Below are 16,776 nucleotides of genomic sequence, written 5' to 3' on the forward strand. Positions count from 1 at the left end.
GAAGCGGCCTGGCTGGGAGCTACCCCGGCTTCTCCGCTCCGCTCTCTAGGGAGCTTCCCGCGTTCCTACACCGTCTTTTCCTGCCCCGCGTAGCCCCAGCCCTGACCTAGGCTCCGGCCCGGGCCGGCCACTCCGGAGCCGCCATGTCGTCCGACTTCGAAGGCTACGAGCAGGACTTCGCGGTGCTCACTGCAGAGATCACCAATAAGATTGCGAGGGTCCCCCGACTCCCGCCTGGTAAGAGCCCTGCCCAGGCTGGGCGGGGGTGGCCCGGAGAGCCAGGAGGCTTGGGCAGTGGGCGATGGAACGACACCTGAATAAATGTGTCTCTGGGGAGCGAGCCTGGCGGCAGGTGGTGTTGGGGCCTCCCAGAGGGATGCTTGAGGTTGGTTGAAGGTAAGGGGAGAATCTAAGCTGGGTTGTGGGGTGCAGTGTAAAGAGCCTTTGGCTTCTGAGCCATCTGGGCTCTAATCTGGACTCCGCTGCCTTGTGACTCGTATAACCTTGGGAACGTTTCTCTGAGTCTTAGTTTTGGCTGGGTTTTGTTTGAGAAATATAGAGATGTGAGAGTATCCAAAGAGAATCAGTGAACGTACCCAGATCATGAGTGTGCATCATACAGTAACGTTGTCTTGTTAGTAATGATGTTATTATTATAGGCAGCAAAGCAGTGTTAAGAGCCATAGTACCCGGATTCAAATCCCTGCTCTGCCACTTAGAAGTTGTTGTATTTAGGCAAGTTTCTTAATCTCTCTCAACTTTCCTTCTTGGTAAAATGGAGAGAATTGTGCGTCTCTCATAGGGTTTTTGTGAAGATTAAATGACAACATATGTAAAGCCCTTTCTTGGTGTTAGCTGCTGTAATCATTAGTATCTTTCATACCCCCATCCCCATTTATTATTTTTCATCCTTCCTGGGGATCCATAACCCAGTGTTGTGTAAAACTTGGTACAGGATAATTTTTCTCACTTTTAAAATTCCACCATTTTCATCCAGAAGAGTTTTGTTTTTGTGTTCTAGCACAACTCATTTTCGATACTGGGCTGTCAGTTATGTGAAGGTGGGAGCTGTGTTTGATTTCCTTGGCATTTACTTAGAACGGGCTCAGGAAAATGTTTTAAGTGAATGAACAGATACATAAATATGATGTCTTGTGACTTTTGTCTGTAGGACATTGTTTTAGGATTTATTTTTCTCTCAATACAGATTTAATTTGAGTATTTACTTGCAGAAAAGATTGTGGCTTTGGTGCTCAGTTTTGTTAGTGAAATTGAACCATCTACCTTCGCTCTATGGTGTAAAGTATAGGAAAAGGAGTGCTCATTGATCTGTGAACTGGTGGGCAACTTCCTTGCCCCACCTTGTTAGTCAATCCTTGATGCCAGCAGCAATTTCTCCTGGACTGAAGTTGTCATTCCTCTTTCCCTTTCCCTACCTCCCCCCAAACTTTTGTGTTTGTAAATAATTTTCTTCCTTTCTTTGTTTTTCTTTTTTTTAATATATAAATTTATTTAGTTAGTTAGTTAGTTATGGCTCCGTTGGGTCTTCGTTGCTGCACGCGGGCTTTCTCTAGTTGCGGTGAGCGGGGGCTGCTCTTCATTGCGGTACGCTGGCTTCTCATTGCGGAGCACTGGCTCTAGGCATGTGAGCTTCAGTAGTTGTGGCACGTGGGCTCAGTAGCTGTGGCGCATGGGCTTAGTTGCTCCACAGCATGTGGGATCTTCCCGGACCAGGGATCGAACCCATGTCCCCTGCCTTGGCAGGCAGATTCTTAACCACTGCGCCACCAGGGAAGTCCCCTCTTTGTTTTTCTTACCCCCACCTATTTTCTATTAATAGGGACATTTGCTTCAAGCCAGGTTCTCTGAATTTACACCCCACTCATCTCCTGAAGTCCCAGTTAGTTCTGGAGGAGGTGGAGGATGGTGTCTTAAAGAGGTGTACGAGTCCAAGTGAGGGAACAAGGGGAGAGAACCAAGGTAGCATATACCACCAGGCTTTGCTGCCTTGGAGATTTTTGTGGCGAATTGGCTGATGGCCTCATCACTTCATGATACATCACCTCGCCTCAACTCTTCATTTCTGCTTTCCTCCACTGCCCAATATCATCTTGATTTTTGTTGTCATTGTTGTTGGAGACTACTTCCTTTGACTTCAGTCCCAGAGCCTCAGAATATCAGGATCTGTGGTTTCCGTGGGATTTTTGCTCATTTTTAATTGTGATAGTTTTAGCTGAGGAAACATTTTTTTGTTTGGGCTAATAGGTTTTGTACTGGGAAGCTATTCTATAAAGTAACAAAATCATTCCTGGGTGCAAAGTTGTAACAGCCAATTCCAAGAAAACAGATTTGTTACAATCGATTTTTTTTCTTACCTTTATATTTTAATGTAACCATTCTTACCACATAGAAGGAAACCTTTGAATTAAGTACCTTAAAAATAAAAGTCTTGACTCTCTGTAGGTACAGTATAATGTAATGCCCAAACACAGCAGCTACATGAGAATTGAGAGGAGACTGTATAACTGGCACTGGAAAAATGCTTACTGACTTGAATAATTAAATGCTAGTAATTCTTGAAAATGCTGTGGTTTCCCTCTTAATAATTACTTGTACTTGCTCATTTTATAATGTTTCTAGTTGATAAATAGAGAAAGATGAAAAATATATCTGTGTAGTTATGAATTTCAGATGTATATCTGTGGACTAACAAATTAATATGTACAACCATGGCGAAAACCAGTATGAATAAAAGTAATTATAATCTCTTCCTGGCATCTTTGGTAGTTGACCCAGAATTTACCTGAGTTAAGAAGGTTAAAAATTGGAGCAAAATTTTCAGCCAAAGCAGTTTGTTCCCCCAAATATTAACTTACTGAAATGGAAGTGGAGTAGGTAGGATTAATTGCAACTAAGTGTGTGCAATATACAATGTGCTACCTCTGCTGTGCATGCACAGTGTATTAAAGTGTTACTTCCAAAGAGAACAGAAAAGATAGAAATTTTAAAACTTTATTTTAGAAAAGAAATTCGATTATTCTGTGATACATTTTAAACAATAAAAAAAACTTTCCTGTTAGACTAAAGTGTTTGAATTTTATGTAGTTTTAGTAATTGGACTAATGAGATAGATCAGTCCCTTCTTAAGTAATATTCTTATGGCACTGTATTCAAACTTTGATTTTAATGATTAGTATTCTGTGGTAAAGTCAGGACAATGGATGAGTGGAAACCATTGCTAATACTAATTGTGACACTCCTTTTCCTCTGATGATGAATCCTAAGTGGGGGGATACTTCGTAGGGGCAGAGGTTCTGTTACTCAGGCAGGCTTCCTGAAGGATCTTAAACAAAATATTCCTTTGCAATTAGTTGCTTACCTCACCATGAACAGAGAGATAAATGGTCTGTTGTGAAGCCTATCATTTTGTAGATATAGTCAGAAATACCAAGAAAGGCATTATGGCAAATTGATTACAGTTCACACATGGCATCAGATCCGTTTAGAATCCCAGCTCTGCTTTACTAGGTGTGCAGTCTTGAGCAAGTTGCCTAGCCTCTCTAAGCCTGTCTCCTCTAACTGCAAAATCGGGGGTAGGGGATAATAGTTTCAACCTTACAGTGTTGTAAAAATCAAATGAAACAAAGCATATAACACCCTATCACACTTTTTTTTCTCCCCAGAGAAAGTACATGATAAATTAGCCACTAGTGATACTGCTGCTGGTGAAGACAACAGCTGTGGGGTTAGTCAGGACCCAGCTTCGCAGACTTTGTGATGTTAGTTGAACTCTTAAAGGAACCTTGGACCTCAATTTTGCTTCCTTTCTGTGCTAGAGTTGGGTGAATCTCTCTTGATGAACACCTACATTTGCGGGGAGATGAGTGATTAGGGACTTGGGGATGTGCACGTGGAATGGGGCTTTGAATTCAGGATATCAAAGAGAGAGTCAGGGAGAGAACTGGAAGTGGTGGGGCAAGACAGGTGTCCTTTCTGGAAGGAAATGCTTCAGTCTAACTGATTGGTTATGCCAAGCCCTGAAGGCTTTTGGACACCATCTAGACATGGCCATGTATGGAAGAAGCCATAGCATTGTTCCATGATTCTCTCTTGCCTTTGCAGAGTGTTTGTAATCAGAGGATTCAGAAAAATCTGCTTTTATTTATGAACACTGTGGTTTGCTTAAAACGTATGTGGCTCTGGAGCTGTAATGTTGATGTGTAGCTACTGAGTGCTTGAAATGCGGCTGTTGCCACATAGTGAAATGATAGTGTTTTGGATATATTGAGTTAAATATTATTAAAACTAAAAAAATGTATATATTAAAATGAATTTCTCTTGTTCCTTTTTACTTTTTGAAATGTGGCTACTAGAAAATTTTAAATTACGTTATGTGACTCGCATGCATTACATTTCTATTGTTCTATAAAATTAGAGTTGAAGAGATGGTTCCAGACCTAATTCAGGAACTCAGGTACAGAGTGAGCTGAAGTAGAGTGGGTAGGACTTGAGTTAGGCATATACACACACGCACACATACCCACACTCAACCTAAGTAATAACTTCATTGATTAAAAAAAAAAACTTTTAATTTTTGAACAGGTTTAGATTTACAGGAAAATCACAAAGATAATACAGAGAATCCTTATATACTCCATGCCCAGTTTCCTCTATTGTTAACATCTTACATTAATATGATACATTTGTTGCAGCCAGTGAACCCATATTGATACTTATTATTAACTGAAGTCCATACTTTATTCAGATTTCCTTAGTTTTTTACCTAATGTCCTTTTACTATTCTAGGACCCAATTCAGAGTATTACGGAACATTTAGTAGTCATGGCTCCTCAGGTTCCTCTTAGTTGTGACAGTTTCACAGCCCTTTCCTTATTTTTGATGACTTTACAGTTTAGAGGAGTACTGATCAGATATTTTATAGAATGTTCCTCAGTTGGAATTGGCCTGATGTTTTTCTCATCATCAGACTCGGGTTATAGGTTTTTGAGAGGAGGACCACGGAGGTTAAGCACCATTTTCATCACATCACATCACATCAGGAGTACACACTGTAAGGTAACTTAGCACTCCTGATGTTAACTTTGATCACCTGGCTGAGGTATTATTTGTCAGGTTTCTCCACTATAAAGTTACTCTTTTCCTCCTTTCCATACTGTTTGGAAGGAAACCATAGGCACAGCTGACACTTAAGGAGTAGGGAGTCGTGCTCCACCTCCTTGAAGGCTGAGTATTTAGGTAAATTATTTGGAATTCTTCTATACAGGAAAGATTTGTCTATTCTCCTCCACTTATTAATTCAGTCATTTATATCCATGGACTCGTTTATTAAATACTTCATGTTATATTCTAATACCACTTTATTTTGTTGCTCACATTATGCCAGCTTTGACCATTGGAAGCCCTTCCAGCTGGCTTTTGTGTCCTTTTGCTATACTCCCATCATTGTGGGGCTTTTTTCCCCCTTTTTAACACTTTCATACTTTCTGATATTATGAGGTACTGTAGGATCATCTTGTATTTTTCCTACACCAGTCCTAGAATCACCAGTCATTTCTCCATGGAATCCCCAACTCTAGTCCTTTATCACAAGGATCATTCTAGAATGGCTTTGTTTTAACATTATTTTATTCATAAAGGGAAACTTGCCATTCTAAGTGGGAAGATTTGCCCCAGTCCTCACTGATACAATTTTTCTTTTTCTGTTTCTCTGTGAATAACAAATGTGTTGCTGAATGCTAAGACTGATTCATTCAGTAAACACTTAGTGAGCACCTACTGTGTACAGCTCTCTATGCTAAATACAAAATTATGACAAATGTGTCAAGAGTGGTCCCTGCCTTCAAGGAGCTGGAAATGAGGCTGAAGGGAAAACTACAGGAACCAATTTCTAATGATCATCAGGGATGCTAGGGCAGAGGACACAGGTCTAGGAATTCAGAGGAGATAAGATCATGTTCCAGGAGGTCATCTGGAAGGATGGCGGGATTTAGCCGACAAGAACAGGGAAAGAGTGTAAGAGTTGCAAGCAATGGGTTTCTGTTGTTTCGGAAGGCCCCGAATCCCCCGTTCTATCTTATGAGAGCAGCGCCTCAATTTTCCGTTGAGGAACTCCCTAAAGCCAGTCTTGGTGGAACTGACAGGCTGCCATGCCCTGTCCAGGTCAAGAGGTGAACACTTTACCCAAGCGAGGACATTCAGTGAATTTTTGCCAGGAATTGGAATTTTAACTCTCCTTCTGCAGAGACTGTCGGTGACTTCCTGCTCCCTTGGTTTCCTGAGCCACCCTGGGTACTGTCTTCCCTGAGCTTGGGAACTCATCTTTTCCATTGATTCTGTGATCCACCCTGAATTGCTCTAATAAATTCCCTTTTTGGCTTAGGTTAGCCAGAATCAGATCTGTTCTATTCAACCAAAGAACCTAAATGGTAGCTTGAACAACGGCTTAGAGTTGTGGGGAGGGGGGTAGATGTGCTTGGGTAGTAAAGGATAGTCTGTCTGGTTAGTATGCAGAGCACATACGAGAGAGCTAGTAGTTGGAAATAAAGTTGGAAAGGTCTCTTGGGTCTGGAATGTGGAGGGCCTTGACTGTTAGGCTCAAGTGATCCAATCAGAGCCACATTTTAGAAAGATTAAGTGGGGGAAGGGGTCAGGCAGGGAAAAAGGGAAACCAGGGTGGTTGGTAGCATAGCTTCTTTTATAAAGTCTTGCACTGACTACACTATTTATTCAGTTTACCATCAGTTTTCGAGAACTGATTATGTGCCAGGCTCAGTGCTAAATTTTAGGACTAAGACATGGTTCCTGTCTTCCCAGGGCCTCCAAGGTAGAAGATAAATCAGACCTGTAAGTGAGAGATAAATCATGAGGATTAGGTAAGGGTTCTAGGGATTTTCTGCAAGAGTGAGTAGTTAATTCTTCTGTTGGGTTAGAAAAAGCTTCAAAGAGGTAGTGATTTCTGAAGAGAGTTTTGAATAGCAGTTTGCCAGGTAGTCACAGTGGAGATGGGCAGAAGCATAGGGATTAAAGATCTGGAGTCCTGGAAATATATCAGGGTTAGAGGTAAAGGTTTGGTCCAGGATAGGCTTGTCTTGTTTCATATTCTGCACTATTTCAAAAATACAGTGTGGTTCTACTATAATTTGTGGAGATGTTAGATGGATTGACATGTACCAGAAGCATATAAATTTGGGGTCGTATACTAAATTTTTAATCTGGCCGTATGTAGGCTTAACTTTCTCAAAGAGGGAAAATCAAGCTGAATTTTAATTCTAAATGTGCACTTTTCTTAGGGAGAAATTCTTAGAGTACACACAAAACACTTTCTGTGATAGCTACCCCCTAGTTTGGAGGGGGGTGCTGATCAAAGGGAAGGAGTTGAGGTTATCAGAACCTAGTTATTATTCTAGTAAAATAATAACTTCTATTAAAGATTCCCCACTTGGTATTAACTATCCTTCTGAAAAGTTAGTCAGCTGCTAGGTATTGTACCCATTCAAGCTTCCTGACTTTTCTAGTCTGTTGTATTAGTCATTGGGTTTCAAGTCACAGAAAGCCAACTTAAATAAAGAAAAAGAAATGTGTTGTTTCAAAAAACCAAACCATGATAAAGTCAAGTAAAACCTGTTCCAGAGTTATCTGGAACAAGAAGCTAACTAACAAAATCTATTTCATCTTTATCTGTCTTTCTATGTATCTATCTATCTATCAGCTTTGCTTCTTTGTAAATGTAGGCTTTCATTCTCAACCACTGGAAATTGGCTTGCTCCTTGTAGCTAGAGCAGTGGATGCCAACAGCTTCTAGACTCACACTGTCATAACTCTACCAAGAGAGAGGAAAAGACTTTCCTGTTACTACAGGACTTTGATTAGTCTGATTGGATCCTATACGCATCCCACCCTCACCCCCCAGACCAATGTAGCCAGAGGGATTGAGCTACTAGTATTAGTCCAGCTGGAAAGAGAAGGCCATCCTTTGGCAAGTCACTGTGACCAGAGAGGCAGGGTCATAGAAGGACATAGTATCTCCCATTGACCTACTTGGTGAAGAGGAGAGCCTTGAAAGAGTGAGGCTTATTGCCTGAGAAGAGAAGGGTGTTAGGTAGACAAAAATATAAATGGTCAATAAATTAGGTTAGCACAAAACTCAGGTGCCATTTCTAAATAAATGGGCTGATTGATTTGGAATGGGAGTAGGGAAAAATTTTCTGAAAGTATCTGCTAGAACATGTCTCTCCCAGAATGAGGAATTATAGTTGAGTTATAACTTGATTGTGGTTGAGTTTGAAAAAAATCACATACAGACACTTAGCACTTCACAAATTAAAAGTAAATTCTCTTGCATCAGCTTATTTGAGCTAAAAAGAATCCAGTAGATGCTTTAAATTTCCATTTTAGACAGTTTAGACTGAGTCTCAGTAGAAACTCTTTCTTACCCAGGATCCCATAACCATGAGGTAATGGCTTTGGGGTTAGAATCAGTACTTCTGACTTCAAATATTTCTTCCATTACACTCAACTCTTAATGAAAGCATAATTTTTTTTAAAGGATTGTAAGAACTTGTCCAGTTTGAAGAATTGTTGTTATATGTGACTTTTAAATTGTATTCATAAATCCACTATTCCCAATTTATTAAAGTCATGACTTTGCGGACTCCTCACGCCACCACTAAATCTGCTGTTGTTGGCACAGTCTCTTCTAAAGGCCAAAATAATTTTTGGTTTCTCTTAAAAATGTTATGGCGTCTCTTAATTCAGTGCTCCATAGGATTATGTATTTCCAGATAGCCTAGAATCAGTGGCTTGTAGTAGTTCCTAACCCACTAAAGAATGATATGGCCGTTTGACTGATAATGGTAATTCTCTACTCTGACCAGAAAGGAAAAAAGGTACATAAAAATAAAAGTTTTTAAATATTAAATTTATCTGTATCCTTAGCAATTCCTCGATGTTATTATTTGTTTCAGATGAGAAGAAGCAGGTGGTTGCAAATGTGGAGAAACAGCTCGAAGAAGCAAAAGAACTGGTATGTGTAGACTTGGTAACATATTTAAAACACACCCAGAGCCGTTTAATCTGATGCCTTCCTCTAAGTCTCTTTTATTCATTGTAGAAATGTGAAACATTACTGATTAGCAGTTCATGATTCAGAATTCATCAGTTTTTAGATGGAAGAGAATTTAATCACTTCTTGGGATTTTATTCTTCTTAGTAAAGGTGATTCATTAAATGTCCACCTCGAATTTTTATTCCTTCATAATACTTTTCGTAATGGTTATAACTAGCTAACACTTGTTAAAGGCATCCTGGGTACTAGACACTGGGTTAAGCGTATTACTTGCTTTTTAATTTTAATTTTCACCAAAAGCCTGTGAGATAGGTACTATTTGTACCTATTTGTAAAAATTGTTAAGGATCGAGATTTTCCCCTGCTTGCTCACCAATAAGTGAGCCTGCCACAATCTCATGGATGCTGACAGAAGACATGAGATTCCTAGGTCAGAGACCAAAGGCTTTTATTAGTCACAGCAAAAGCAGCCACCGAAGTTGCAGCAGGCTTGCGTCAGTTCCCTGAGGCCCAGTTCCCACAGGGCTGATGCATGTTTGCCTAGAAGAGTGCCTGCACATACAGCAGATTATCTTATAGGAGAGGAGCATGGAGCCTGGGGAACATACTGCTTTACAACAGCCTGTAAGTAAGCCTGCTCTTTGCCCCGAGGGACACATTGTTTCTTACCCCAACATTGTTCCCTGCCTGGGAATCAGTGGTCAGGACCTTGCATTCTTGGCATGCCCAGCAAGGCATGTAGAAGCGTGAGAGACCCGCAGAGGAGTGTCATTACCCCCATTTTGTAGATGGGGAAACTGAGGCTTAGGAAGATCGAGTAACTTATCTGAAGTCCCACACCCAGTAAGTGGTGAAGTAAGGATTTGTACTTAGACATGCTAAACCCAGAGCTCTAGCTAGCTTCTCAAATCAAGGAGCAAAAAGTATTAAAATATATTGTGTCCTAATTTTTGGTTTCAAAGCCAGGTATTGCAAGTATGATTCAATTTGTTACTGCATTGTGGTCCTAAATGAGCATGTTGCTTTTCTAAATACTGAAGGGTACTACTTGGTGTTCTAACTGATAAACTTACAACAGTTTCCCAAAGCGTGTTTCTGTTAACTGGTGTTGCCTGTTCAAACAAGTTCGGGAAACTGTAGCTTAAACAGAATTCTCCAATTCTGGGTCTTTTTTTGGTTATTATTTTTCTATAGAACCTTCTTAGACCCTAAAGTAGGCTACGAGGCACGACAGGTCTCTAGGAAGGGACCCTAAGGGGCAGCACTTCCCAGGCTTATTTGCCTGAGTAACATTTGTTAACGGGACCATACACCCGGGGCTGCTGCTTTGCAGGGTCTGAGGAATAGGCGGCAGTAGCCTCCCATCACACCGCAGACCTTTCCTTCGTGTCTGTGAATGCAAAGGAGGCGAGTTGCAGAGCTGATGCTCCATCTTGCCTGTCTCTGCTTCTTTTCTAGCTGTCGGAACGCCTACGCTCTCCTCACCCTGTAAGATCTACTTCTCATCTCACTATCTCTGCAGGGGCAGCTTTGTTCTAACTCCTCAGCTTCTCATGTTTGCCTCTCTTTTGGAAGTTTTCTTTTTTTTTTTTTTATCCCCAATACTTTTCTGTTTCCTTTCTCTCCTTTTTATAGTCAGCTGTTTCTCTCATGCTTCCTGGCCTTCACGTGAAAAGACTGGCCTTTTATATACCATAGCTGCCAACCAGGACGCTTCTTCCTTCAGGTTGGCAGGCTTTACCATAAGTGATACAACAGATCAATTCTTTGGATGTTGAGTTAACTTCTTATCTTGTTGAGTTCTCAGTAGCGGGTGTTTTTGTTTTTGTTTGTTTTGTTTGCCATGAAAACCTGTGTTTTGGTTCATTGGTTTGCCTTCTTTTGGAGACGTTGATTTACTTGATGATGTTAGAAAGCTGGTTTCCTGATAAGCAAGATGTCACTGTACCAAGAAAAACTGAGTTATACCCCCATGGAGCTTACATGGTCATCTCCGTTTGTTACTAACGTAGAGTTTTGTCTTAGATATGTTTCTGTTTGTTTAAAATGATCAGGCAGCTGATTTACTTAATTCTGAGGACATCCTTATTAAGGATACTGATCATTATATACTGTCCTTTTGATGAGGATGCTGGGAGAAGAACTTCATTATGATTTTACTTATTAGGAGGAGTTGTATTTCTGCTGAACAGTTTGCATTAATCTCTTGGACACTGCATGTCTCATAATTACCACTTGACATTGGTCACATGAATGTTGTGACAACGTGAAACTAGTGCATATTAGCCTTATTTCTGGTTTCATTTAAAGTGCTTGTTGTGTGTTTCCTTTTTTCTTTCTTACCTACTTTTGGTTAGTTTTAAGTGTCCTTGTAAAACGCCTGAAACAAAAATGCAGTTAACGCTCGGATTTCCTCTTACATGTACTTTGCAGCCATTTGTCTGGATGATCCTGCTCAACCTTATTAGAACTAAGTACGTAATGGCGATCTCAGGGAAGTGCTCTAAGTAATTGCCTTGCTGAGTAACTGACTTACTGGTGCCTCACATTTACTTTGAGACACGTCAATAATTTAAATGGCTACTGCATACATCAAGGCTAATTAAAACAATCTTTTTTTTTAATAAAAATTAAGGCCTGTGAATTGAAACATGGTGTTTTGGTTTATCTGAGTTCTACTGTTGTTACTCAGACTCTGACACTGGACAAGTAAGAGTTTTATTAGTGCCAAGTGTATAGTGTTCATGGAAATAATTTATTAGGATTATTTGCTTTAAAAGGCAAAATATCTGACAACATTTTCGGTTGTGAGTTTATTAGACATGGCCTGAGCCAATTTGTAGTTGTTGGTTTTTATTTTTTAATGCCAGGTATAAACTACAGCTGATACCTTGTATCATGCTTGCTGTATTTCTTCTTCTTCATCAGTAATCATCACTCCTATTATTCTCATTAATCTAGTGTTTACCAAGTAAGACACTGTCTTAAGCACATTATAGGAATTACCCTGTTTAATCTTCATAACTGCCCTACAAAAGACGTACTGTTTTTAGAAATGGAAAGAGTAAGACCCAGAGAAGTTAAGAAGCCTGTCCAAGGTTGCATGACTAGTAAGCAGTGTAGCCTATGATGTGAACTGTGAACGCAGGCGTCTGACTTGAAAGCCTGTGTTCTTAACCATCATACTATTTCTGTATTGCCTCCCGTTAAATGCTCATGTGTTGTATGCAAAGTGTTACATCACGACAGGTTGTTATAAAGTGCCCTGCTCTGATTTCAGTGAGCTGTGTAATTTTACGTTACTGTATCCATTTAACTCCATATCAACATGATTAAAAAGTATAAGGCTGGAGTTCAAGATCCCATATTGGTTGCCATGGGATTTTCCTAATCAGAAAAGACTTTCCAGGAGAATTTTCACCAAATGACTAAGACTGGACTGACATTTCATAGAATAATTGTAGAAATAATGGTTTGGTTTATCTTGGCATAGTTCTGGTGGTTTGGGGTCAGAAGACCAGACCCGGTTGGGTGGAATGATAGGATACTCCACGGATAGTCAGATCATTATCATTGAGGATGTTTGGCTTAATGCACACCGTTTTAAAAAATGCTTGACAGAGTAAACACTTTGGCACTCTATATGTCCCTTGGCAAGCACTCAGTACCTATTTGTTGACCTTAACAAACATGGAGCACAAAAATAGTCCCAGTGTTCAATTGACCACAGGCAGTTAGCTCCCTGGGTCTGGTTCCTCAAGTTGTAAACTGAGGAATTGGAATTAAATCCTTTCAGCTCGAAATGTCTAGTCACATGAAGAGTAAGCATATGGTTTAAGTCATGTTTTTCTCTCACCCTTCCAGTTGGAACAGATGGATTTGGAAGTCCGAGAGATACCTCCCCAAAGTCGAGGGATGTACAGCAACAGGATGAGAAGCTACAAGCAAGAAATGGGAAAACTTGAGACAGATTTTGTGAGTCAGATTGCACCCTTTGTTGTACTTACTGGTCTTCACACTGGTTTTCATGTCGTTTTTATTGTTGCCCCCACACGCCTCAGTCAGCATGAAGTGCACCGTCTTTGGGAGCTTGTGCCAAAGACTTGGGGATCTAAAAATGCTTGTAGAGCTGGCTAATGATGGACTTGAAGGTATGTTGGATTCCTGACTCACAAAATAGATCCAAATCATGTGGTTTTTTGAGTTTAGATAGTATTTATTGGTATTTAGCATTTATTAGGATTTTGAAATCCAATTTTGGGCCTTTTCAGAGTTTGCAGTCTTTAAACTGCAGTGTTCATGGATGGACTTCAGGGGCTCGTGAATGTCCTGAAATTATATCAGTATTTTTAGATGTGTGTTTCTATGTTTTTTCTGGGATAGGCTTCATAGCCTTTATTATTAGAGTCTTAAAAAGATACATTTAGGGCTTCCCTGGTGGCACAGTGGTTGAGAGTCCACCTGCCGATGCAGGGGTCATGGGTTCGTGCCCCGGTCCGGGAAGATCCCACGTGCCGCGGAGCAGCTGGGCCTGTGAGCCATGGCCGCTGAGCCTGCGCGTCCAGAGCCTGTGCTCTGCAACGCGAGAGGCCACAACAGTGAGAGGCCCACGTACTGCCAAAAAAAAAAAAAGAATTACATTCCTGAAGAATAGAGTCCTTTAGGTATCATGTATTTGGATAAGCATTTCTCAGATACATTTTCTATTATAAAGAAAAATGGAAACAGCAGCTAGGAGCTAAACATTAGTCTCCAGGTTTTCATTAAAAAATTCATGTGTTCATCTATTTGCTGCCGCAGCTGTCTTCTGCTGTGTCAGGAAACGTCCTTCACCACCACCACCACCACCTTCTGTTGTACGGGACTCACAGTTTATAAAGTGCTTTAACACGCAGTATTCATTTCACTGTAGGAAGGGTAGACAGAGCAGATGCGGATTACTATCCCCATTTTACATGTCATAGAACCAAGAGGTCCAGCTTGATTATGGATTTCATTCAACAAGTCCTTCTTGAGCCCTGTAATGTATCAGGCAGTGTCCTAGGTGCTGGAAAAGAACCGTGACTAAGAGAGAGAAAGTTCTTGCTCTCGTGGAATTTATATTCTAATGGGGAAGACAAGAAACAAGTGAATACATCTGTCGTAATTTCAGGTAGTGATAAATGCTATAAAGAAGATGAGTAAATGGACAGACAGTGACCAGCAGGGCGGTGTGGCTGTTTGCTAGGGTGTTCTCTGTGCCCATTTTGCTAGGGTGTTTGTTCTCTGTGCCCAAGTGGGAGAGAGGGGTGCCTGTGGTTACAGAAGGGGGGGCAGAGGAAAGACCTCTAAGGGCATTGCAGGCATGGTGAAGACCTTGGCCTCTTCTCTCGCTTGATGAGAAGCAATTGTAGGGTGTTGAGCGGTGAGTGGTCCTTTGCTTCTTGTTTCACAGCTTTGTCCACTTTACCTTACCTTATCACGTGAGGCATTCGAATAGAATGTAGGAAATATTTATGTAATTCTCTTTTGATTCTTATTGTCTTTTTATATATAATTCTGTTGTCTTTTAATGGAATGAAGAATATCTTCTTAAAGACATTTGATAATTTCTTATAATCATATACCATACCTCAAAGTATTGAATCCCAGGAAAAAATAGTAGAGATTGGTCCTTCAATCTTCAGTTGGTCCTTCAATTGCAATGTTTATTGCAAATGAAGAAGTTCTCTTATTCCCTTTGTAATATTAAGACTTTGCGGGAACATCTATGCCAATGGGGAAACGTAGAGGACAACTCAGTACTTTTTTCTTCAACCCCATTGTCTGCTTGCTTTCTTTTCTTGGCCCCTCTTCCTCCTCCTCTGCCTGTCCCTCAGATGCCTGGTTTCTTCGGACTTCTTCTCCACTTACCCCACTGTCCTACTCCTCGTGTTATCATCCGCTCCTGCGGCTTCAATACCACAGCTATAATTCTCTTGCATTTCTCACTCAGAACTCCCTACAGCTCTAAATTCATATTTCTTACTACTTACTGGGCACTGCTACCCCAGAGTCCTTTAAACACCAACACTTAAACTTGACAAGTACTAGTCACTTCAGAGTGATGTTTTAATTTTTCCCTCTTCATCCTCTTGTGCATCCAGTTGGTCACTGAGAGGTAACAATCCTGTCACTTAAATGGCTCCTGCTTTCATCTGCACTACTCGAAGCCTTCATGTTTCTCAGTCTGGATGATTGTAGTAGCGTTGCCTCCTTCCATTCTTCTCCCAACCTAAACCACCCTCCACTCCACTCTGGAAATACCTTTCTAGCACACTGATCTGAATATGTCACACTGTTCCACAAAATCCTAGAGTTCTATTGCCTGCTGAATTGTTAAAAGCCTAGAATTTGTTGGTTTCCTTTGGAGTAGTGCCTCTCAATCTTTTTTTCATTGGCACTCCACTAAGGAACTTTTTTAGACTTTTTTTTTCCTAATTGCTCCTCTCTTCCCCGGGAAATTTTAGTACCATGAATATACTGTGTGTCTGTACATCTGTTCATGTTCTGTGGCCCTTTGGAGGGCCATGCATCTTTGTAATATTTAAAATTCTTCATCCTCCCAAGAACCAGTTCTTGTCTCTGGGCAAGTCACCTCTGTTGATAGTGCCTGTTTTAGAGAATGTTGGCCTTTATTTGGACAAGCAGATAATTTACTAACAGATCCTTTCAAGGCTTATTGTTAACTTTGTTAGGACATGTCTAGAGTAGCCTGACTTTTGAGGTTTGTCTTTCTTGGATTCCATTTGAATGACTGGAATAGTGAATATTGAATAGTGAACAGTGAATATTCCACCCTCTGTTTGGTCAGAATTGTATCTCCCTGCTTTGGGTGACCTCCAGAATCTCCATTCCACCCATGGCTCCCCAATAAATGTCCTCTGTTACACCTCTTACCTCTACATACGCAAATTCATTTTCAGCCAAAGACTTAACAGGACCCCTTTATAGATTTCTGGAGCTCCTTCTCTCCATTACTCTGCTAAGTTTCATCCATCTCGGCAGTCCCCACCTCCAGTATCTACCTCCTAAGCTTAGAGACATGTTAGGCTCCATTTGGGCTCCACCCCCTGTGCTGGAATCTGATCAGTGCCTACGGCTGAGAGCCATGGTGATTGTAGGGTTCATTTCAAGTGTTCTCTCCTCACAGGATTTCAGTCCTACACTGCCTATTGTCCAGTTTTTTAAAATGATTGCTTCACACATTTTGTCCATTGTTATAGTTGTTTAGAGAGGGAGGGTTGGTCTTGTATCAGTTACTTTGTCATTACTGGCATGAAAGTTCAGAAGAGTTTAATGTTTATTAATCCTTAGTGAATAATTGTGTACATCTGAGAATGAAAAAAGAATAATAGTCTGCTCTTTACAATGACCTATCATAGAATTTAATCTGTAGCTGAATAAATACATACTTATAAGATTTTAAAATATGGGTTATAATTTGCAGTCATAGTTGTGGGAAGGTAAGGGAAATCAGCAGACACCGCTATGTTCCCTTTTACACTCTTGCTACCCCTGATGATTCTGTTCACTTGCCTAATTCCATTTTTCTTGATTTTTGGCCTCTTATAGCCTCATATTGTTCATTTTGGATTCTTACAGTCTCAGAGTAATAGGAATATTAGGTCCAGAGAAGTTCAAATCCAGTCACATTTTTGAGATGAGGAAAT

General features: G+C 40.6%; 1 protein-coding gene across 4 annotated transcripts in view; it reads left to right on the forward strand.

Annotated features, from left to right (window-relative positions):
* Window positions 1-4: 4 nt before the first annotated feature.
* Window positions 5-16,776, forward strand: part of VTI1A (vesicle transport through interaction with t-SNAREs 1A) — a 357,901-nt gene continuing 341,129 nt past the window's right edge. For all 4 annotated transcript variants that reach the window (XM_082673252.1, XM_082673250.1, XM_082673253.1 and 1 more), the window contains exons 1-3: window positions 5-237; window positions 8,985-9,043; window positions 12,950-13,060. In XM_082673252.1, the coding sequence (XP_082529378.1) occupies window positions 144-237; window positions 8,985-9,043; window positions 12,950-13,060 (264 nt within the window). In that variant the 5' untranslated portion in view covers window positions 5-143. The remainder of the gene's footprint in view (window positions 238-8,984; window positions 9,044-12,949; window positions 13,061-16,776) is intronic.

This window comes from Grampus griseus, assembly GCF_964374135.1.
Source record: "Grampus griseus genome assembly, chromosome: 16".
NCBI classification, from domain to species: domain Eukaryota; kingdom Metazoa; phylum Chordata; class Mammalia; order Artiodactyla; family Delphinidae; genus Grampus; species Grampus griseus.